The 24,641-nt window shown below is 45.3% G+C and overlaps 1 protein-coding gene across 2 annotated transcripts; it reads left to right on the forward strand.

Annotated features, from left to right (window-relative positions):
• Positions 1-248: 248 nt before the first annotated feature.
• LOC112621216 (cytochrome P450 4A11) lies at positions 249-12,516 on the forward strand. 2 transcript variants are annotated; one of them, XM_025380567.1, is made up of 12 exons: positions 249-500; positions 3,601-3,742; positions 4,386-4,430; positions 4,909-5,036; positions 6,040-6,164; positions 6,533-6,687; positions 7,128-7,234; positions 7,319-7,509; positions 7,609-7,742; positions 8,641-8,705; positions 8,852-8,928; positions 11,375-12,516. In XM_025380567.1, exons 1-12 carry the CDS (start codon positions 306-308, stop codon positions 11,568-11,570), a joined length of 1,560 nt encoding a protein of 519 aa, XP_025236352.1. In that variant the 5' UTR covers positions 249-305; the 3' UTR covers positions 11,571-12,516. The 2 variants fall into 2 exon arrangements, with proteins under 2 accessions (XP_025236352.1, XP_025236359.1); XM_025380574.1 differs by having other exon boundaries at positions 6,629-6,687; positions 11,375-12,122.
• Positions 12,517-24,641: the final 12,125 nt, after the last annotated feature.

Below are 24,641 nucleotides of genomic sequence, written 5' to 3' on the forward strand. Positions count from 1 at the left end.
GCCCACACACCAAGCATACTGCCTGGCACACAGTAAATGCTCATTAAATATTTGTGAGGTACATGGACAGGGGAATGTGGTAGACAGCTGATAAAGCTTTTCTTCCACTGTTCCCCTAGGAACATATGGATCCTAGGAACTAGGATCCATAGTCAATCGATTATGAACCCTGAGGTCCAAGTTCTGCCATCCCCCTTCACTCTCCCCACAAGTGGGCGGGACAATCCTCCCAGGACTTCAGCACAGGTGGACAGGGGTGGGCAGGGAGAGGTAGGGGCACTCAGAGATCCAGCAGGTGCTACACCATGAGTGTCTCTGTGCTGAGCCCCAGCAGACTCCTGGGTGGTGTCTCCAGGATCCTCCAAGTGGCCTCCCTGCTCATTCTGCTTCTGCTGCTGATCAAGGCTGCTCAGCTCTACCTGCACAGGCAGTGGCTGCTCAAAGCCCTCCAGCAGTTCCCGTGCCCTCCCTCCCACTGGTTCTTCGGGCACTTCCAGAAGGTAGGGAGGAACTCAATGGGGGAGTGGGAGGGCAAAGAGGGATGGGGCTCTGAGACCCTGGTCACAAAATCCATAGAGAAAAGCCTTGTTTTGTAACAAACATGAGGCCTCAAAGGAACACCCAGCCTACCTCTCTGGTGTCAGCTTGTCCCAGTCATGACGAGCTCACTCGTCCCATGAAGCCCATCCTGCTGGTCCTCAGCTCTATCACCCATGCCCTCCTTCTGCAGATATCAAGTGTGTCTTGGCAGTCCTGCACGTGGAGGGCAATGCCTGATTGTCTCCAGGCTGATTACCCCATGAGCCTTGGCTTTTCTTAAAGAACAAGGCTTCTAGATGCTCCCTGCCCAGTCACTCAATGCCATCCTCTCTGCCTGGCTCTGCGTTTGCCTGGGAGCACAGACACCCATCTGAGGAATCCGTGCCATGAGGAGTTCATGGTCTGTGAGGAATACAGGCAGGAATTTGAGAAGGTGCCAGACTGTAGGAAAAGAGCTCACTCTGCTGGGGTGGATATCCGAGGCAGAGATCTGCTGGTGTAGGGAACCAACTGGCTAAGTAAGTTTCCCCAAGACTCACAGAATTTCCACAACACGTGATTTAGGACCTGAAAACCTGACAATTGTGGGTACACATGAAGGGGGCAGCCTGCACAATGTTCTCCAGGTGAGGAGACTGGTGTCTGAGTTGCACATTGAACAGTGTCTGTTGACCTCCTGGCTCTCCTCCCACACACCCGGACTGTGAGCTCCCTGGATGTGAGCATGTCATCCCCTCCCTGTGCCCCAGCAATCAGCAAAATCCTGGCACACCTTGATGGTCAGCTCAGGTGTGTAGAGCAAGCTTGTCCAACCCATGCCCCATGGGGCTGCATGTAGCTCAGGATGGCTTTGAAGGTGGCCCAACACAAATTCATAAACTTTCTTAAAACATTATGAGATTATTTTGCAATTTGTTTGAGCTCATCAGCTATCATTAGTGTTAGTGTATTTTATGTTTGGCCAAAGACAATTCTTTTTCTTCCAATGTGGCCTAGGAGAAAGAGAGCCAAAAGATTGGACATGCCAGGTATAGAGGAACAGAGGAAGAAGAGAAAGGAGCAGTAAGAGGGCTGAGGAGGGACACAGCCCATCCCCTGTGCACTACTATCCCTGCATGGGGATGGGGGCAGGTAGGAACAGAGCAAGGTAAGGGGCTGCATGGAGAGGGACTCACCAAGGTGCTATGAATTGAACATACTTAAGTGGAGATAGAGGTTGCAGGGAGCTGAGGCCTGTTGTTTCTCAGTAAAGGAGGCAACATAGTTCTCAGCAGAGCAGAACCAATGTGGGGACCTGACAGTGTTCAAGCCCTATATGGACTGGTCCCAATACCACTCTGCCTTCTTTCCCATTCTCCTCCTTCACCATATGTTACTCACTACCTCACTACCTGCCTATGCATTTCAACCTCTAGGCCTCTGATCACACTGTGCTTGCTACCTGGAATTATCTTCTCACTCATATCTATCTGTCAAGGCCCAGCACCAAGCTACCTCCTTCAAGAAGGCCTCCTGGGCCTCCCAGTAGTGAAGGGCCAACTCTTTTTTCTATGGGCTATCCTTCTCAAGAGGCCAGAGCAGTGTTAACTTGACTCGGTTATTTTTCTGCAGTGTCATAAGTGTGGGCTTCTTCTGGGAGAGACCATCTCAGATTTATCTTTGTAACCCAATAGTCCCTCAGTAGATGATGACTCAATGAGTGAGGAAGAGTTTTCTAATGTTCAGTTCTGAGTTAGGTCCCTCTTCAAAGCTTCCCCAGATGCTTGTCCTTCCTTCCATCTCATGTCCATTATCCCCTACTGCACAGCCTCTAATCTTCCTTACTCCCCAACTAGACTGAAAATTCCACACAGATAAGGACCACAGCTGTGTCCTAATGCAGTGCCTGAACCACACTGGGCACATAGTGTGTGTGCAGTAAGCGTGTGCTGAATGAAGGAGCCTATCCCACAGTAGGGCAAACTGCCTCAGAGCTGGAGAATATGATTGTCAGAAGGAGGTGGGCAGACATTAGATACTTATGTGGTAGACAGTTGCTTTGAGTTACTAGAAGCAGTTGAAATAAAGAAGAGTTGGCTACATGGAACATCACTAGGACCCAATGTCTATGAGGGTTCCAGATGAGATTAAAGCAAAGCTGAGTCTTGGAAGCTGAGGAGAGCTGGCTGCTCTGTGGCAGAGGGAAAGGGCATTTAAGGTAGAGAAAAGAGCAAGTGCCAGGGCCCAGAAGAGTGAGCAGGTGTGTGAATCAGCAGCCGTGGTGGCATTGGCATTGGAGCTGAAACAAACAGGTGATGATGGAATTGCCAGCAGGGCTGGAGGCAAGAAAAGAGAAGTTGAAGCCAGAAAGCCAAGGGCTTTGTGATCCACATCGAAGAGTTTAGAAAGATGACTGCAGGCAGCAGGGAGCTCATAATTCATTGATAAATGAAAATACAAATAAGAAACTCAAATCTCAAAATTATAGTCCAACACCAGCACCATATGCATATACCCAGACTCTATCCCATAAATCTGCACATTTTCAACATGTAGAATACTATTATGCACACAATTTTATAGATAGTGTTTTTTTGCTTAGCCATACACATTCCAAATGCTATTTTATCTTAACAAATATTTACCATATATGCTGGGATAATATTGAAAATATAACAAGTATGATTATATAAAATTATTGTGTAATTTTAAATGTTTGCATTAATTCATTTTATTCTCTAAATATACTAAATCATTTTACAAATCTACTTATCAAGTAATATGAGTTATGCACATAGCCCATGGAAATTGTTGTATTTAGGACTTCCAGAGATTTTACACAACATGAAGACGATGGCTGACTTAAATTTCTGCTGGCAGTATTGAGTGAGGGCTCATAGCACTTGGCCTAATGTCAAGTCCTGGGGAGAGAACAAGAATCTGGATTACAGCTCAAGTCATCAGAAATTGATCTAAATCCATAACCTCCGCTACATGGCTCCTGTGGTTGTCCTGCTCTTCACTCCTGCTGCAAAGACTAGAAGTAAATGAAAGTGTTCATCTGTCTACCCTCGTTGACAGTTCCAACAGGACCAGGAGCTACAAAGGATTCGGAAATGGATGGAGATGTTCCCAAGTGCCTGTCCTCTTTGGCTATGGGGAGGCAAAGTTCGTGTCCTGCTCTATGACCCTGACTATATGAAGGTGATTCTGGGGAGATCAGGTGAGATAGAACTCCCATCCCAACTGCAATGTCTCTTCCCTCTTGACACATGCCCCTGGGTCATGTGTTAAAATTCCAGAAGAGAATGGCTGTTCAAACATCAATATCTGAAACCTCTCCCATGCATCCACCAAGCCCACCATGCCCAGGCTGTAGTCAAAAATATTTACTGAATAGTGAATGTTTAAAACAGTATGTGGGGCTGAATTTTCTATTCTTTTTTCTATTTCTCTATTAAGAAAATTGAGGTTCTTCTCTGAAATGTAAATTACCCCAGATCTGTAAAACAAATTTCATACCCATATTGACTTGGGTTTCGAAGCTCTAATTGTTGCCTGTCCTGGTATGCAGGTGACTAGGAAAACATCAATGTAGAAAATCCCATGGCTCTGTATTATTCATTGTCATTGAAGACCTAGCCTATGTGTCTCACCAGTTCACCTTCCTAGCCCTCTGGGTGTTTTCCTGATGGAACACTGAGTCTGTCTTCCTGAGCTCACACTGACCTTCAGGATAGAAATAGAAGTGGGAGATGACATGGGTCAAACTGCCAACTGACAGACACCAAGAACTGATGGCTGCCTCTGAGACTGCCTTGCTTAGTAGCTCCTAGTTTCCTATAAAGCCCTTTCTTACCTTTCAGACCCGAAATCCCATGGTTCCTACAGATTCCTGGCTCCATGGATTGGTATGTGTGCAAACTAGGGCTGCAGCCCACTCCCTAGTTAGGTTTGAGTTATTTCTTTGGCTCACAGAGAACAACAGATTAGGGGCAATCCCCAAATCAAGCCTCATTTCCTTCTTCTAACAAGACCCTCACCCCTTCCTAATGCTGGTGCAAACCTTCCTGAGGCTCAGCTTCTTCCATTTCATGTCTCAGTTCTCTCCAGACATCCTTGGCCTCACGTTTATTTTACATCTGCCCACAACCCTTTTCAACCTTTATCTCACAGCTCACATCATAATCACATGGATGTAGCAGCTCAATCAGAAAATTCGCATGCCTGGAACGTACCTCCTTTTCCTACATTTGCCCATGATGTGGCTTCTTCTGGATAGTCCTCTCCCCAAGAAGTCAACTTTCTCCCTCCCAAATTGTCACCAGTCATCCCTAGGTCCCTGCAGCCCCTGACACACACACATACACACATTCATGTCTACCTTAGGGTACGGCTTGCTCCTGTTGAATGGGCAGACATGGTTCCAGCACCGACGGATGCTGACCCCAGCCTTCCACTATGACATTCTGAAGCCCTACGTGGCGCTCATGGCAGACTCTGTACGAGTGATGCTGGTGAGTCCATGTCTCTCTGCTCTCTCCACACCCACTCACAGCACACACTCTCATGAACTCCATTCCTAACCCTGTGTCCCACAGGTGGCTATAGACATAGACACATGGAACAACACTCTCATGTCATTGCTGTGAGAGTAGAGGGTTCCCCAGAGTTGTATAAGGTAGGAGAACACCCAGGCATCAGGTCAGATCCACACTTTGTTCCCCACCATAGGAATAGAGGTTCGTGGTGAACACAAGGCCCTTCTCCTCCCACTTTGAAACCTTCAGCACAAGGGACTGGAGGAGTGTGCAATCTTGTTGGACAGCAGGACTTCCTATGCTGGCTGGCCTGGGCAATGGCAGCCTCAGTGGCAGCATGGACAGGCCAAGATGTCACCCACCTGGGCTCTAGCCTGGGGCCCCAGGTTTCTGCATGGATTTAAGCCACCCTTGGAAGGAAATGAACACCAGGTCTATGTTCTCAGAGCAATATCTGCCATAGCATCATCTCCGATCAGGACTCTGATTTCTCACCCAACTCTGCCCAGCAAATTTTGATGAATGGAAAAGAACTGAAGTCCCTGTTTTCTCTACAACAGAATGCCCATACTAGCCCCTTAAGCTATCTTTGGCACTGAAACTTTCCTACTAGTCCCTCAGAACTAGCTCAGCTCTCAGAACACTGAAGAGTCCCCCATTATTTATCCCAGAACAACAATAACAACAAAATTTTCACAACCATATCTCCTAACTGAATCTCAAAATTCAATACTTAATCCATGCTATTGTGAGAGGATCTGTTTAATGTTGTATTAAAAGAATTAGGGGTCAGTTTACCAACACTGGCTTTACAGTCCCAGTTTCTACAATGCATCTGCTCTGTAAAAGGAACAATCCCAACCAAGATATCTGCAAGCTACAGGAAAAAACAAGATATCTGCAGGTACAGGAAAAAGCCAGGCCTTATTAGCAAAGCACTTCTTGGAGATTAAGAAGGTTCATGCCCCTCCCACCACAGGACAAATGGGAAAAGCTCCTTGGCCAGGATTCCCCTCTGGAGGTCTTTCAGCACGTCTCCTTGATGACCCTGGACACCATCATGAAGTGTGCCTTCAGCCACCAGGGCAGCATCCAGGTGGACAGGTCAGTGCTAACCCTCCAGTTGCAGGGCCCTTGTTCTTATCAAGCGGAGTGCACATACCTGAGGGGCAGGTGGGGGAGCATGAAGGCTCACCTCCACACAAAGGAAGAGTCAGTCTCTGACCAAACTCTAATTCCAGTCCAAACCAAACAAAGTCTCAAGAACAGATGCCTAATTCCTAGCACAGGTGGACACTGGTTGTTCATACCATCTGATAAAGGCCAAAGGATAATAGGGCTGTAAGACAGAAGAAACATTGCCTCAAGGCTGCTTGTCCCCATTATCTGAGGCTGCCTCGTCTCAGACCCCATTCTACTTCTGGGTAATGGGCCCACCCCTACTATGGTCTCTTCCTCATACTCTCCCTCAGGACTTCTCAGTCCTACATCCAGGCCATTAGTGACCTGAACAACCTGACTTTTTCCCGAGCGCGGAATGCCTTTCACCAGAATGACACCATCTACAGCCTGACCTCTACTGGCCGCTGGACACACCGCGCCTGCCAGCTCGCCCATCAGCACACAGGTTCTGTCTCTTCCTCTTGTCTCCCGGCCTTTCCCAGGCACAGTGGAAGAACCTGCCCTGACTCCTCAGGCAGAGAAGGTCCCTAGGAACCCTGCAGAAGCCAGAACACACTCAGTCTGGGGAATTCCCTTGCTCAGGGGCTGGGAGCTGAGATGTGAGGGGCCAGATTCTGTGCCTTAGTTTATCAATGTCCCCACATGGAGGTAACTGAATGAGACCCTGTCCAAACAGCATTCAAACGGGGCCTCCATGAACTGTGCCACTGGAGGAAGGGGTGCCCTGCCTCACACAGTACTAGAGCTTCCACCCCTGACCCTGCACCCACACTCACATTCATCCTGAGATCTACCAGACACCCACATGGGGGCACTTGGGCAGCTAGGCCTCCTGGGGGCTGCTGATGGTCTCAGCTCTGCCTGGTAACCATTGTTCTGGTACAGACCAAGTGATCCAACTGAGGAAGGCTCAACTACAGAAGGAGGGGGAGCTGGAGAAGGTCAAGAGGAAGAAGCACTTGGATTTCCTGGACATCCTCCTCTTGGCCAAAGTGAGTATGTGTAGGAGAGGCCTGAGCCTTTGCCCAGAAGTACAGAGCAAGTACAGCCCTGCACTTTCACCACGGTCTTCCCAGATGGAGAATGGGAGCATCTTGTCAGACAAGGACCTCCGTGCTGAAGTGGACACGTTCATGTTCGAGGGCCACGACACCACAGCTAGTGGGATCTCCTGGATTCTGTATGCTCTGGCCGCACACCCTAAGCATCAGGAGAGGTGCCGGGAAGAGATCCATGGCCTCCTGGGTGATGGAGCCTCCATCACCTGGTGAGTGAGGGCTCAAAAGATGGGGTTCCATGCCTTCTCTACAGGGGAAGCCCCTGGTCTGCCCAGGCCTTGCTGATGTTCAGGATGGGCTTGTTTCAGGAACCACCTGGACCAGATGCCCTATACCACCATGTGCATTAAGGAGGCACTGAGACTCTACCCACCGGTGCCAGGCATTAGCAGAGAGCTCAGCACTCCTGTCACCTTCCCTGATGGGCGCTCCTTGCCCAAAGGTATGAACTTCCCCCACCCTCTCACCTAAACTCTCCACAGGGACATGTGGTGGGTCAGAAATCCATGTGTGCTTCAGAGCTCTGCACATCTCTGGGTCTCCCTTTTGTATTAAAAAAATCAAAAACATACTTTGTATTTAGGATTAAGAATTTGAAATGTCTGGCGGAGAGCTTGAACCCACCAAAAGTTCAAGAAATAAATGTTAATCTCCGAATGTGGCCTTGGGTCAGTAACTCTAAAATTCTACTCCTTGAGATGTGCGGGGCTGGAAAGAGAATCAGACAAGGGCAGAGAGGGATGTGTTTCTTTCCTCATGGGGTCAGTGCAAAAGAGGCTGATCAGGAATCTCATTTCCCGGGTCAGCTGTTGTCCAGTCTCTGAGGAACTCTCAGGTTGATGGCAGAGAGCAGCTGATGACCAGATCTGGGGCCACCAAGGCGCAACTCCCCGGGTTCTGGTCCCAGTCCTGCCATAACCTAGTTGTGTGAACATAGATAAGACAATTGGTCTCTTTGAGACTCAGGTATCTCCCCTGAAAACTGAGAGCAAAAGAATGTCTTCCTTGGAGCGTTGTTGTATTGAGTGAGTTCATGTATATTCTCCAACAGACCTTGGAGGATATTTGATGAATGTGAAATGTCCCTGAACTTACTCTAAAGAGTAATGCTCTGATTCTTTCTTGCTTCTCATTCCTGCATAAATGGTTGTCTATTCATCATCTGAACTCACATGCTTTGTCAAGCCTAACCCACCTGCATAATGGCAGAATCATCCCAGTCAAAGTGACAATTTGTGGAAAGTAGGCCTTTTGGGTCTTCTTTTGCCCCTGCTGGCTGAAGTACCAGGCCACCCTGGGAGAATGATCAGTCTTCTCTCTGTTTCCAACCTGCACCACAGGTATCACGGTCATGCTCTCCATTTATGGCCTTCACCACAACCCAAAAGTGTGGCCCAACCCAGAGGTATGTAGTCCCTGAGAGGAGGAAGTGGGGTGATCTCTCAAGACCAATACCTTCTCCTGCTTCCACCTCTGGGAATCCTGTCCCCTCATGAGTGGCAAGTAGGGGCTGGATCCTTACCTATCCTGGCTCTGGCGCTCTCTCTGCAGGTGTTTGACCCTTCCCGTTTTGCACCGGGTTCTGCTCAACACAGCCACGCTTTCCTGCCCTTCTCTGGAGGATCAAGGTGAGACGCCCTGTGTGGTAATTGGAAGAGAGAAATAAGGGAAGTCTCCGGTCAACCCTCTGATATTTGAGAGCCAGATGTTCATATGTGGCGTCTTCAGATGTGCCCTTAGATGTTGGTACTTGTGGGAAAGTCAGGCACCTGGTGTGGGTGTCTCTGTACAAAAGGAAGGTGACATTCCAGAGCACCCCATGGAGACTTTGCTCCCTCTGCTTCTTCAAATAGGCAGCCTGAATTCACTGTCAGTGCATGTTCCACCCTTCAGTATATTCACATATTTTCCTCACTTTAGGGATATGAATTATCAAAATTAGATATTCTCCACTAAATTCCCCTTCAGCTGTTTGCTTTTCTCAGTTATCACGAATAGTAAACAGTAGATTTCTCTCTCCCCACACATCCTCAATGCTGCACACAACTTTCCCTATTTAATTCACCAGTCTGCCATAGAGATGAATCATTGAAATTTTTGCATCTGTTTCTAATACAGATGACCTGCAAGTCCTACCTTTCAAGCCACATAAGGGAGAGGTTAAGGTAGCCCTCTGAAGAAAGTTTTACAACAGTGTGTGTCATATCATACATTTTTCTGTCTTGCCCAATGAAATTTTTACCGTATTATATAGTGTTCACACATTTATGTCTATTTCCCCATTTGGCAAATCTGTAAATACCTTGGGATCTTTATGCCATAGTCCTGTAATCCACTTAGCACAATATTGGCCGAAAACACAAAAATGTGAACAGTATACTGTCTTGGAGAGAAAAGCGCAATAATTATTATATAACGCACAACATTTGAAGACTCCTGGTATGTGAAATAAAAAACACACTTGAAATAGCTGTTGAGCTGGAGAGGAAAACTCCAGAATGGCTGTGGTGGAAATCATCGTGGCATCAGAAATTGTCCTGTGACATACAAACAGGCAAAACAATACAAATTCTTAGTAGAAACAAAGTTTGTTCAAAGAAATAATTATGTGACTTTTTCAAATGGTGAGTTCACTTACACAGAACAGGCTTTAAGAAAAAGCTTCCTCCTGAAACTCCTTCTCCAGCACTGGTCTGTCTATCCCAGCATGACAAAGTCTTCCTAAACATTGCCTGCAAATCATGTCGCTGCCACTAGAAAACCGGAGCGCATTCCTAAGCTCCATTTCTAGCTCAGAACTATATTTACTCTCAGTGTATTTCCTTCTATTTTATTCATTTTAAAACTTAAATACCATCATTCAAATATAAAAGTATTTCTTAAGCCTACCTCTGTGGGTCAAGTCCTGTGCAGTGTGATAAGAAAACAGACATAAAAGGTACAAAAATGTGTTGTACAGAAATATATCCTGTGCTCCAGACACACATCATTCCATCATCCATCCTTTCACTCATTCACTCACTGAGTGGCTTGTTGAGTGTCCCTGTCCCTGGTGCTGTCTGAGACTGTGAGTGTTCATGGATAAATCACGAATGCTATCTGGGGGGCTGGGAGGGAGAGTCACAGCTGGCAGGGAGTGAGAGGCAGCTGGGCTCTGACTTTAGCCTTGAGGATGTGGCAGGCAGAGGTGGAGGGAGGACATTCTCAGCCATCTCCACATGAACAGGCCTAGGACGTGGGCTGGACAGGTAAAATGTGGGTGAGGCAACAGCCCACAGAGGGCTTGTCTGCCAACTGAGGCATTGGGATGCTGTCCCCTCTATGATGCAGAGCGCGGGAGGGTCTGAGCTGGGCTGTGGCTTCAGTGTGCAGGGAGGGGAAGCAGAAATCCAGAAAGTCCAGGTGAGAAGACTGAGGAAAGGCAAAGAAGGACGTTTCTGGGGTAGAATTAGAAGGCTACAGGGGCTGGTGGATGAAGGAGTGAGGTTAGACAGGAACCCGGACCCTGGAGTGGGAGGCAGGTGGGGCAACAGCTGAGGACCACCCACCCAGTTCCCCTCCAGGAAGCCTCCCATTGCCCTTCTGACTCCCTTAATCCACCCATCGGGGGTCCCCTATGAGGATTCAGGTCCCCGGGCATCCCACTACATGGGAAGCACCTGAGAGTGTGGCCCACCCTCACCCTACAGGACCTGAACTGACCTCCACACTGAAGAACAAGAAATGTTTGTGGAGGAGTGAACAAACCACTGATTAACCCTTTATCTATTCATGTGATTAGACTCTGCCTTAGAGCCCTGGCCCTGTCTTGATAGAGGGTTTCAGGCCTGCTGAGAGCAGAGGTAGAAGATGGAAGTTAGAAGCTAGCCCAGGAAGACGGCTCTGTCCAAGGTTTGGGATAGTGTGAAGCCAGGATGGGGTAGAAGTGTCCATGGGCTGTAAGTGTGCAGGGGCTGGACACATGAGGTTGGGCACTGAATGCCCAGCCCAGGGCTGGGGTCAGGGGCCAAAACCTGCTCAGATCAGAATGGAGCCTGAGGCCTCTTCTCAATTCATTGTCTCTGCCTGGCCCAGGAACTGCATCGGGAAACAATTTGCCATGAACGAGCTGAAGGTGGCCACGGCCCTGACCCTGCTCCGCTTCGAGCTGCTGCCTGACCCCACCAGGATCCCCATCCCCATGGCACGACTTGTGTTGAAGTCCAAAAATGGAATCCACCTGCGTCTCAGGAGGCTCCCTAACCCTTGTGAGGACAAGGACCAGCTTTGAGGGCCTCCACCTGCCATCCTGTCTTCCTGACCCCCGCTCCTGTCTCCTGTCTGTCTGCCCATATCCTGCTTTCTATCTGCCCACCTTCCCTTCTTCCCACCTGCCTGCTGTCCTGCCTCCTGTCCCTCAGTCTGCCTGCCCTTCTCTCTCTCACCTTTCTCCAGGCTCCCTACCTGCTTGTCTACCTGTCTCCTACCCACCTGTATCTCTTGTTGGGAGAAAAACTTGGTGTTGAGACAAGCTGAGGCTTCTGCATGTCTGACATAATGTAACAGTCTTGGAACATGTCGAGGGTCCAGTGTCTAAAACACCTTGTGGCCTTTGGAACACCACACTGTGTGCTAAAGGGTGGAAGGCTACCCTGACGCACCATCATCTAAGCCCAGGGCATAAAACCCCTCATGACTTGGATAGAATCCAGGGCTCGAGGCTCTGGAATGTGTCTGGACCTGCTGGCTCCTTGCTTCTTGCTCTCCCAGGATCAATTGTATCTTGAGTTAAAAGAACCTGCTCTCCATTATCTCAAGTAGCAGAGCATATGCTAAACCGTCAGTTGTAAATCATGTGCTTAATGCAATGTGCTCTTTCGACCCCCACATTCTCACCACCTGTTTCTCGGTTCGATCACCAATAAATAGTCTGGGCTTCCAGAGCTCCGGGCCTTCACAGCCTCCATACTTAGCGTCGGCAACCTGGACCCACTTTCTCCTTCAAACTGTCTTTTCTCATTCCTTTGACTCTGCCGGACTTTGTCACCCCCACGACCTGGTGTTGGGTCTGATCACTCCAACATCCCTGAATCTCCACTCACCTCCCAAACTCCTGCCTGCCCTCCAGACTGTCTGCCCATACATCTATCTCCTTCTTCCTGCCTGCTTGTCTGTTTCTGTGTTAGTTTCCTATTGCTGCTGTAATAAACTATCACAATCTCAGTGATTTTAAATAATGGCTTTTTATTCTCTTATAGTTCTGGAGGTCAAAGTCAGATATGAGTTTCACTGGATGAAAACAAATTCTGGACAGGGCCAAACCCCCACCCCCAGAAGGCTTCAGGGAGAGCCCCGCCCCTTGGCGTTTCAGCTCCAGAGCTGCCTTTTTTGCATTCCTTGGTACTGTCCCCTCCTTCCTCTATAAAGCCAATGGCATCTTCAAATCTCTCGCTCTCTCTGACTGTCTTCACATCTCTTTCTCTCTTATAAGGACCCTTGTGGTTAGTTACATCAAGCTTATTAAGATAATCAAAGATAATGTCACCACCTCAAGATCCATTACTTACTCAAAAGTCCATTGTGACATATGCAGTCCCACAATCACAGGTTTCATGAATTAGGATGTGGACAACATGGAGACCCATTGTTCATCCTAGCCAGCCCCTACCTGATTGTCATCTGATGTGTCCATCTAAACCTGTCCTGTATGCTACCCACCTACGTACATGATTGTCAGTCAGACAATCCCTCCATCTTCCCTCCTCTTTAGAATAAGGTTTGCAAGCTTGCATGCTTTGTCCAGCTTCACATGGAAGGCGATAGGGTTAGAAGAGGAGACACTAAGGCAGGGAGATAAATCCCTACTGAGGAGAGAAAATGGAGATGAGGTGTGCCCATTGGTGCCAGAACCCAAGCAGGACCTGACTTGACCCATCCCCCTGCACACAGCCTCCTACCATGTCTCCCCTGGTGCCCACACCCTGTCCAGCTCCTGAGGCTCCCATGGTAGCTAAGTTTAGACAAAGGATATTTATCTAGGAGATCAGAGGGAGAAGCTCACACCCATAGGGAAAAGACCGTAGGCCTCCATTCAAGATTTAGATTCAAGATGAATCACAGCAAGGCTGAGCTAAGGGCCTGTCTTGCTATGTTTTGTGTTACTGTAACCGAATACCCAAGGCTGGGTAATTGATCCAAAAAAGAGGTTTTTTGGCTCATGATCTGGTGGCTGAAAAGTTTAAGTTTAGGCAGCTCAGTCAGATGCAGGCCTCATGCAGCTTCCACTCGTGGCAGAAAGCAAAAAGGGAGTGGCACGTGCTACGATTGCACGGTGACAGAGGAAGCATGAGAGAGAGACTAAGGAAGCAAGACTCTGTATTGGTCCCAATGTCTTGGAAACTTGTTCATTCCAGATACAGCAAAAACTCAAGCCCGTGAGGTGGAAGGGGGCACTCATCTCTTCATAAAGGATCTGTCCCCATGATCTAAATATCTCCCACTGGGACCCACCTCCCAACACTGCTGTGTTGGGGCTGAAGGTTTCAGGAGGAGTTTGGTTAGGAACACCCCACATCCCAGCCATAGTGAGGCTGCACTGAGCTAAGCAGGAAAGCCTCAAAGGCCTGGTCTGGCATGAGGGCCTTGTAAACTCAGCTCTCTCCACTGTCCCAGTAGGTGTAGAAAGAGACCCCAGCCTAGCAACGTCACCAGGCACCTGTCAACCTCCCTCACATATGGAACCTGCAGGCTTCTCAGGAAGCTCATGGAGTGGGCAGCTGTCCAGTCAGGGGTGGGAGGAGCCCAGGCAGGCAAATGGGTCCGGCTGGTGGAAGAGGCTGTCAGACCCCAAGCAGCTCCTTCCCAACAGCACGAATTCTTGGTCGTCTTCTGCCTCTCTGGCTGGCCACCGTGACGGGGCAGGGGCATCCTCAACCCTGCCCGCACTTGGTGACTGCCTGGGTGCTGGTACTGCTGACCCTGGGCCCTGTTCCAGCACCCAGGCCCCATGTACTACCCCTGGGCTAGTGTCACTGATTGTCCCAGCCTCTCTCAATGCAGACCGTGCTTCTCTTCCTAAATCTGAACCCAGGTGTTCCTCCCACCTATTGCTCATTCCTAGCCCAGGACCTTGGATGCCATACAGAGGAATTCCTCTGCCTGAGGTCTGAAAGCTCATTCTGTGACCCTGAAAGGGCTTCTCTTCTAGTTTGTGCCTACAACTAGGACCTCCCTCGAAGTCCCCTGAGTTCCCAGGTCATTGGATTAATTCAGCCCTGCTCTGAGAATGGGCAGGAAAGGGGAGGGCTGGACAGCAGGTGATCAGCCAGAAGTGGAGGGAGATGGAAAAACTGGGAGAGAAGAGTGACCTGGGAACATCATGGATAGAATGGCCAGCCAGTCCCCTGGCATCAGGAGATTTACAAGGGCTCATGTTGGCCATGCTCAAAGACCACAGGACAGTGGGCACTCACTCCCATTACTACCCCTAATACCTGGTTGAAAAGAGGAAGAGAAAGTGAATCATGTAAATGAAAGTCTCATTGCAATTGGAGAGGTGGAGACCTCAGAATGATCAAAGAGATAGGGAAGGTGCACAAGGAAGGGGAATCTGAATATTTCTATGTAAAAGAATGATGTTGAACTTTTACATACACCATATACAAAGTAAAAAAAAAAAATGGATACAAGGGTTGAAAGATAGCCCACAGAATGGCAGAATATATTCACAAATCAAATGAGAACATATAAAGGACTCCAACACACAACAACTGAAGAGGGCCAGTCCCTCCACACCTGTGGGTGTTTCTCATCAGGTGGGACAAGAGACTGAGAAAAGAAATAAGACACAGAGACAAAGTATAGAGAAAGAACAGTGGGCCCAGGGGACCAGCGCTCAGCATACAAAGGACGCGCACTGGCACTGGTCTCTGAGTTCCCTCAGTATTGTTGATCACTATCTCTACCATCTCGGTGAGGGGGATGTGGCAGGACTATAGGGTAATGGTGGGGAGAGGGTCAGCAGGAAAACATGTGAGCAAAGGACTCTGTGTCATAAATAAGTTTAAGGAAAGGTGCTGTGCCTTGATGTGCACGTACACAAACATCTCGGTGCAATAAAGAGCAGTGTTGCCACCAGCATGTCTCACCTCCAGCACTAAGGTGGTTTTCTCCTATCTCAGTAAATAGAACATACAATCGGGTTTTACACAGAGATGTGCCATTCCCAGGGAGGAGCAGGAGATAGATGCCTTCCTCTTATCTCAACTGCAAAGAGGCCTTCCTCTTTCACTAATCCTCCTCAGCACAGACCCTTTATGGGTGTTGGGCTGGGGGACAGTCAGGTCTTTCCCTTCCCACGAGGCCATATCTCAGGCTATCACGGGGGGAGAAACCTTGGACAATACCTGGCTTTCCTGGCCAGAGGTCCCTGCAGCCTTCCGCAGTGTATTGTTTCCCTGGGTACTCGAGATTAGAGAATGGCGATGACTTTTACCAAGCATACTGCCTTCAAACACTTTTTTAACAAAGCACGTCCTGCACAGCCCTAAATCCATTAAACCTTGAGTCAACACAGCATATCTCACTGCAAGCACAGGGTTGGGGGTAGGGTTACAGATTAAGAGCGTCTCAAGGCAGAAGAATTTCTCTTAGTACAGAACAAAATGGAGTTTCTTATGTCTACTTCTTTCTACAGAGACACCGTAACAGTGTGATCTCTCTTTCTCTTCCCCACAACAACAAAATACTACAATCCCATTCAAAAATTCAAAGGACTTCAATAGAAACTTCTGCAAAGAAGATATGCAAGTGATCCATAAGCACACCTGGAAAGACGCTCAACTTCATTAGTCATTGGGGAAATGCAAATCAAAACCACAGTGAGATACCACTTCATATCCTTTAGAAAGGCTATAATTATTTTTAATGGAAAATGTGAAATGCTGAACAGAATATGGAGAAATTGAAACTCTTATGAATTGCTGGTGAATGTAAATTGGCATAGCCAATTTGCAAAACCAATTTGTGGTTCCTCAGAAAAACAAAATCACAATTTCCCTGGGACCCAGCAATTCCACTTTTACATGTATACCCAGTGGATTTGAAAGCAGGGATTTGAACAGATCCTTGTAAACCAATATTCACAGCAACATTATTCACAGTAATTATCAGGTTGAAGAGCCCAAGTGTCCATCGACAGAAGAATGGGTTCACAAAATGTGGTATACAGACAATGAAATATCATTCAGTCATAGAAAGAATGAAGTTCTGATACACACTACAGCAGGAATGATAGTGATAACAGCATGCTAAGTAAAATTTGACAGACATCAAAGGAAAAATATATGATTCCACTCCTAAGTAGTAGATTAAGCAAATTCATAGATAGACAAAGTAGTAGAGGATAACGAGGACTGGGAGAAGGCAGAGTTATCATGTAATGATTACAGAGTTTCTTTAGAGTAATGAAAAGCTTTTGGAAATAGGTAGTGATGATGGTTGTAAAACACTGTAGGATCTGCTGCCAAGATGGCCAAATAGGAACAGCTCTGGTCTGCAGCTCCCAGCACACAGCACACAGAAGGCACACAGCACACAGAAGGCAGGTGATTTCTGCATTTCCAATTGAGGTAGACTGTTCATCTCTTTGGGACTGGTTAGGCAGTCAGTGCAGGCCACAGAGGGCAAGCAGAAGCAGGGTGGGGCATAGCCTCACCAAGGAAATGCAAGAAGTGTGGGGGCCTCCCTTTCCCAACCAAGGGAAACCATGAGAGACTGTGCTATCCAGCCCAAATGCTACACTTTCCCCACGGTTTTGCAATCTGCAGACCAGGAGATTCCCTCATGTGCCTACACCACCAGGGCCCTGGGTTTCAAGCAAAATACTGTGCAGCTGTTCAGGCAGACACTACACTAGCTGCAGGAGGATTTTTTTTTTCATACCCTAGTGGTGACTGGGACCCCAGAGAGACAGAACTGTTCATTCCCCTGGAAAGGGGGCTGAAGCCAGGGAACCAAGTGGTCTCACTCAGTGGGTTCCATTCCCACAAGACCCAGCAAGCTAAGAACCACTGGCTTGAAATTTTCACTGATAGCACAGCAGTCTGAAGTCAACCTGTGATGATTGAGCTTGATGGAGGGAGGGGCATCTGCCATTACTGAGGCTTGAGTAGGCAGTTTTCCCCTGGCAGTGCTAAAAAGGCCTGAAAGTTCAGACTGGGAAAACTCAACACAGTGAGGCAAAGTGGCTGTGCCCAGTCTGCCTCTCTGGAGTCCTCTTCACTGGGCAGGGCATCTCTGAAAGAAAGGCAGCAACCCCAGCCAGGGGCTTATAGATAAAATTCCCATCTCACTGTGGGCATAGCTTCAGTGGACTTAAACATTCCTGCCTGCCGGCTCTGAAGACAGCAGTGGATTCTGACAAGGAGGGTTCTGCCAACACAGTGCTTGAGCTCTGCTAAGGGACAGACTGCCTCCTCAGGTGGGTCCCTGATCCCCATGCCTCCTGACTGCCAGAGACCTCCCGACAGGGGTTGACTGACACCTTATACAGGAGAGCTCTGTATGAAGTAGGCATCAGAAGGTGGGCAATAACGAACTCTTCTGAACTAACAGAGCATGTTCTAACCCAATGCAACAGTAATCAAGTGAAAGAAAGGATATCAGAGATTGAAGATCAACTTAATGAAATAAAGCATGAAGACAAATAAAGCATGAAGAGCTTTGTATGAGGGGATGAAGCTTCCAGAGGAAGGAGCAGGCAGCAATCTTTGCTGTTTTGCAGCCTCCACTGTTGATACTCAGGCAAAGAGGGTCCGGAGTGGACTGCCAACAAACTGCAGCAGACCTACAGAAAAGGGGCCTGACTGTTAGAAGAACAACTAACAAACATAAAGCAATAACATCAACATCAACATAAACAACCTTCACACAGAAACCCAATCCAAAGGTCATCAGACTCAAAGATCAAAGTTAGATAAATCCATGAAGATGAGGAAAAACCAGTGCAAAAATGCCAAAAATTCAAAAAACCAGAATGCCTCTTCTCCTCCAAATGTTTGCAACTCCTCTCCAGCAAGAACACAAAATTAGACAGAGAATGAATTTGATGGATTGACAGAAGTAGACATCAGAAGGTGGGTAATAACAAACTCCTCAGAATTAACAGAGCATGTTCTAACCCAATGCAAGGAAGCTAAGAACCTTGAAAAAGGGTTACAGGAACTGCTAACTAGAATAATCAGTTTAGAGAAGAACATAAATGACCTGCTGGAGTCAAATAACATACCACAAGCACTTTGTGAAGGATATACAAGTATCAGGAGCTGAATTAATCAAGCGAAAGAAAGGATATCACAGATTGAAGATCAACTTAATGAAATAAAGCATGAAGACAAGATTTGAGAAAAAAAAAAGATTGAAAAGGAACAAACAAAGCCTCCAAGAAATATGGGACTATGTACAAAGACCAAACTTATGATTGATTAGGGTCCCTGAAACTGATGGGGAGAATAGAGCCAAGCTGGAAAACACACTTCAGGGTATTATCCAGGAGAACTTCCCCAAACTAGCAAGACAGGCCAACGTTCAAATTCAGGAAATACAGAGAACACCACAAAGATACTCCTCAAAAATAGCCATTCCAAGACACAAAATCATCAGATTTCCAAGGTTGAAATGAAGGAAAAAATATTAAGGGCAGCCAGAGAGAAAAGCCAGGTTATCTACAAAGGGAAGCCCATCAGACTAACAGTGAATCTCTCTACAGAAACCCTATAAGCCAGAAGAAAGTGGATACTAATATTCAACATTCTTAAAGAAAATAATTTTCAACCCAGATTTTTATATACAGCCAAACTAAGTTTCATAAGTTAAGTAGGAATAAAATCCTTTACAAACAAGCAAATACTGAGGGATTTTGTCACCACCAGGCTTGCCTTATGAGAGCTCCTGAAGGAAGCACTAATTATGGGAAGGAAAAACTCAGTACCAGCCACTGCAAAAACACACCAAAATATAAAGACCAATGACACTATGGAGATAATGCATCAACCAAACTGCAAAATAACCAGCTAGCAACATGATGACAGGATCAAATTCACACATAACATCATTAACCTTAAATGAAAATGGGCTAAATGCCCCAATTAAAAGATACAGACTGGTAAATTGGATAATGAGTCAAGACCCATCAGTGTGCTGTATTCAGGAGACCCATCTCATGTCCAAAGACACATAAAGGCTCAAAATAAAGGGATGGAGGAATATTTACCAAGCAAATGGAAAGGAAAAAAAAAAAAAAAAAAAAAAACAAAACAGAGGTTGCAATCCTAGTCTCTGATAAAACAGACTTTAAGCCAACAAAGATTTTTTAAAAAGACGAAGGGCATTACACAATGGCAAAGGGATGAATGCAATGAAAAGAGTTAACTATCCTAAATACACATGCACTCAATACAGGATCACCCAGATTCATAAAACAAGTTCTTAGAGACCTACAAAGAGACTTAGACTCCCACACAATAATAGTGAGAGATTTTAACACCCCGCTGTCAATATCAGACATATCAATGAGACAGAAAATTAACAGGGATATTCAGGACTTGAGCTCAGCTCTGGACCAAGTGGACCTAATAGATATCTACAGAACTCTCCACCCCAAATCAACAGAATGTACATTCTGCTCAGCAACACATAGCACTTATTCTACAATTGACCACATAACTGGAAGTAAAACACTCCTCAGCAAATGCAAAAGAATGGAAGTAATAACAAACAGCCTCTCAAACCACAGAGCAATCAAATTAGAACTCAGGATTAAGAAACTCACTCAAAACCACACAACTATATGGAAAGAGAACAGCCTGCTCCTGAATGACTACTGGGTAAATAACGAAATTAAGGCAGAAGTAACTAAGTTCTTTAAAACCAATAAGAACAAAGGGACAATGTACCAGAATCTCTGGGACACAGCTAAAGCAGTGTCTAGAGGGAAATGTATAGCACTAAATGCCCACTAGAGAAAGAAACAAAGATCTAAAATTGACACCCTAATATCACAATTAAAAGAACTAGAGAAGCAAGAGCAAACAAATTCAAAAGCTAGTGGAAGACAAGAAATAGCTAATATCAGAGCAGACCTGAAGGAGATAGAGACATGAAAAACCCTTCAAAAATCAATGAATCCAGGAGCTGGTTTTTCGAAAAGATTCACTAAATAGATACACCACTAGTCAGACTTAAAAAAGCTCAGGACCAGATGGATTCACAGCCCAATTCTACCAGAGATACAAAGCAGAGCTGGTACCACTCCTTATGAAACTATTCCAAACAACAGAAAAACAGGGACTCATCCTTAACTCATTTTATGAGGCCAGCATCATCCTGATTCCAAAACCTAGAAGAAACACAACAATAACAAAAAAATTTCAGACCAATATTCCTGATGAACATTTATGTAAAAATCCTCAATAAAATACTGACAAACTGAATCCAGCAGTACATCAAAAAGCTTATCCACTACGATCAAGTCGGCTTCATCCCTGGGATGAAAGGCTGGTTCAATATATGCAAATCAGTACATGTAATCTATCACATAAACAGAACCAATGAAAAAAACCATATGATTATCTCAATAGATGCAGAAAAGGCCTTTGATAAAATTCAACATCCCTTCATGCTAAAACATCTCAATAAACTAGGCATTGATGGAACATATCTCAAAACAATACAAGCTGTTTACGACAAACCCATAGCCAATACCATACTGAATGGGCAAAAGCTGGAAGCATTCCCTTTGAAAACTGGTACAAGACAAAGATGCCCTCTCTCACCACTCCTATTCAACGTAGTATTGGAAGTTCTGGCCAGGGCAATCAGGTAAGAGAAAGAAATAAAGGTACTCGATTAGGAAGAGAGGAAGTCAAACTGTCTCTGTTTGCAGATGACATCATTGTATATTTAGAAAACCCCACCATCTCAGCCCAAAAATTCCTTAAGCTGGTAAACAACTTCAGCAAAGTCTCAGGATACAAAATCATTGTGCAAACATCACAAATATTCCTATACACAAATAATAGACAAGCAGAGAGCCAAATCATAAATGAACTACCATTCATAATTGCTACAAAGAAAATAAAATACTTAGGAATAAAAGTGATGTAGAGGACCTCTTCAAGGAGAACTACAAATCACTGCTCAACGAAATAAAAGAAGACACAAACAAATGGAAAAAAATTCCATGCTCATGGATAGGGAGAATCAATACAGTAAAAATGGCCATACTGCCCAAAGTAATTTATAGATCCAATGCTACTCCCATCAAGCTACCATTGACTTTATTTACAGAATTAGAAAAACCTACTTTAAATTTCATATGGAACAAAAACAGGCCCTGTATAGTCAAGACAATCCTAAGCAAAAAGAATAAAGCTGGAGACATCACACTACCTTACTTCAAACTATACTACAAGGCTACAGTAACCAAAACAACATGGTACTGGTACCAAAACAGATATATAGACCAATGGAACAGAACAAAGACCTCAGAAATACCACCACACAATCTGATCTACAACAATCTGATCTTCAACAAACTGGACAAAAACAAGCAATGGGGAAAGGATTCCCTATTTAATACATCGTGTTGGGAAACTAGCTAGCCATATGCAGAAAACTGAAACTGGACCCTCCCTTACACTGTATACAAAAATTAACTCAAGATGGATTAAAGACTTAAATGTAAAATGTAAAACTATCAAAACTCTAGAAGAAAATCTAGGTAATATCATTCAAGACATAGGCATGGGCAAAGACTTCATGAATAAAACACCAAAAGCAATTTCAACAAAAGCCAAAATTGATAAATGGGATCTAATTCAACTAAAGAACTTCTGCTCAGTAAAAGAAACTATCATCAAAATGAACAGGCAACCTACAGAATGGGAGAAAATTTTTGCAATCTATCCATCTGACAAAGGTCTAATATCCAGAATCTACAACGAACTTAAATTCACAAGAAAAAAACAACCCATCAAAAAGTTGGTGAAGGATATGAACAGACACTTCTCAAAAGAAGACATTTGTGCGGTAAACAAACATAGGGGGAAAAAGCTCACTATCACTGGTCATTACAGAAATGCAAATCAAAACCACAATGAGATATCATCTCACACCAGTTAGAATGGCGATCATTAAAAAGTCAGGAAACAACAGATGCTGGAGAGGATGTGGAGAAATAGGAATGCTTTTACACTGTTGGTGGGAGTGTAAATTAGTTCAACCATTGTGGAAAACAGTGTGGTGATTCCTCAATGATCTAGAACCAGAAATACCATTTGACCCAGCAATCCCATTACTGGGTATATATCCAAAGGATTATAAATCATTCTACTGTAAAGACATAAGCACACATATGTTTATTGCAGCACTATTCAAAATAGCAAAGACTTAGAACCAACCCAAATGCCCATCAATGATAGACTGGATAAGGAAAATGTGGCACATATATACCATGGAATACTATGCAGCCATTAAAAAGGATGAGTTCTTGTCCTTTGCAGGGACATGGATGAAACTGAAAACCATCATCCTCAGCAAACTAACACAGGAAGAGGAAACCAAACCCTGCATGTTCTCACTTATAAGTGGGAGTTGAACAATGAGAACACATGGACACAGGGAGGGGAACATCACACACCAGGGACTGTCAGGGTGTGGGGGGAAAGGGGAGGGAGAGCATTAGGACAAATATCTAATGCATGCTGGGCTTGAAACCTAGATGACTGGTTGATAGGTGCAGCAAACCACTATGGCACATGTGTACCTATGTAACAAACCTGCACATTCAACACATGTATCCCAGAACTTAACGTTAAGAAAAAGAAAGAAAGAAAAAGAAAAGAGATTCTACAAACATCCCTCAAAGATTTTTAGATATTTCTATAGTTAGAACCCAACTAGAATTGATCCCTGTCTCCTTGGGTTTATATTATATTTTCTATGTACCTCTCTAAACTAAGTCCTCAGAATGCAAATAAGCTAAAATAAAAGGGGGGAAATAGTGAATGTTATTAATGCCATTGAACTGTACAATTAAAATGGGTTAGAGTGTCCAATTATAGGTTTCGTATGCTATGCTATTTTTTAACAATTAACATACACTAAGATCACTGAATTTTAAGTGTTAGATTTTCTGGTGTGCAAATTATATTTTATGAAAGCCTATTTTTTTTTAACAAAAGTGTTCGGTATGGGCTATTCAGTTTTAGTAGAAGAGTAAAGGTAAATAAGATATGTAAAATTGCATCAACATTAAACCCAACTTTATCAAAGCCCAGGAAAGAAGTGCCTGGGCTGATCTACCCACAGGAGTAGCTGCTTCAAGCTACTACCACAGGAATGGACTGCTCCTCCTCTGCCTTTCTTGTCCTAAACACTGAACCAGGAAACATCCAGCAGCAAAACATGAATTTGCATTTTACTATGTGGCACCCAAAACTGAACTGAGTCTCTTCAAAATGGTGATGTAACCAGTCAAAGTCTGACTCATTCCCACTCTCACTCATTGATCCAATCAGTGGGTATTTATTGGGCATCATCAACTGGCACAGTCCTCTGCTTCATGCCATGGGAGGCAAAGGACATAGCAACTGAGATACCACCTTTCAGGAGTCTTTGCTGGAGATGTCTAAGTAGCAGATGAGTGGGAAAAATACGTTTTAATAAATCTTAACAATCACAAGTACACTTTTCTAAGAGTTACACTTGTACTTTCACATAGGTTTATATTTCTTATTTATACTTTCTTATACACTTTATTCATATCATTAAACTTTCTCCACAAACATTATCTTCAATGACTGTGCTATTCCTAGCCCCATGGTTTGCCATTCACTTTCTCACAGGAGCTGCCCTGGATAGTGAGACTTGCATTTATGCCAAATGTGGTGTTCATAATCTGACACATCTCCTGTTATTTGGAAACACTGAATAAAACACAGCAAACATGAAATGTCCTCTGTAAAGTTTACAGGCTGCCATCTGGACTGGAGGCTCAAATTAATCATGATCTCATTTAAATGAATGGTTGACAGCAAAGTCTCTGGAGCCTGACTACCTGGGTTACAATCCTGACGGTACCTCTTACCAAATGGGGGATTCTGGATGGGAGCTACCCTGACTGCACCTTAGCTTTCCCATCTATAATATGAAGGCTTTTTAAAAAATCTCTTTTGTAGAGTTTATGTGAAGAAAACATGTAAAGTTTTGGCTTCATGGCCAGAACATAACAAGTGCTCACTAAATGTTGGCCATTACCACATTGTGAGCCCAACTCTAAAGAAACTGAGAATCTAGGGAGGGA

Source organism: Theropithecus gelada, chromosome 1 (genome assembly GCF_003255815.1).
Source record: "Theropithecus gelada isolate Dixy chromosome 1, Tgel_1.0, whole genome shotgun sequence".
In the NCBI taxonomy this organism is placed as follows: Eukaryota; Metazoa; Chordata; class Mammalia; order Primates; family Cercopithecidae; genus Theropithecus; species Theropithecus gelada.

Coding starts and splice junctions, on each gene's coding strand:
- LOC112621216 (XM_025380567.1), top strand. CDS start 306: ATGAGTGTCTCTGTGCTGAGCCCCAGCAGACTCCTGGGTGGTGTCTCC. Junction 3,743..4,385: donor GGTGATTCTGGGGAGATCAG/GTGAGATAGAAC, acceptor CTTACCTTTCAG/ACCCGAAATCCCATGGTTCC. Junction 8,706..8,851: donor AAGTGTGGCCCAACCCAGAG/GTATGTAGTCCC, acceptor CTCTCTCTGCAG/GTGTTTGACCCTTCCCGTTT.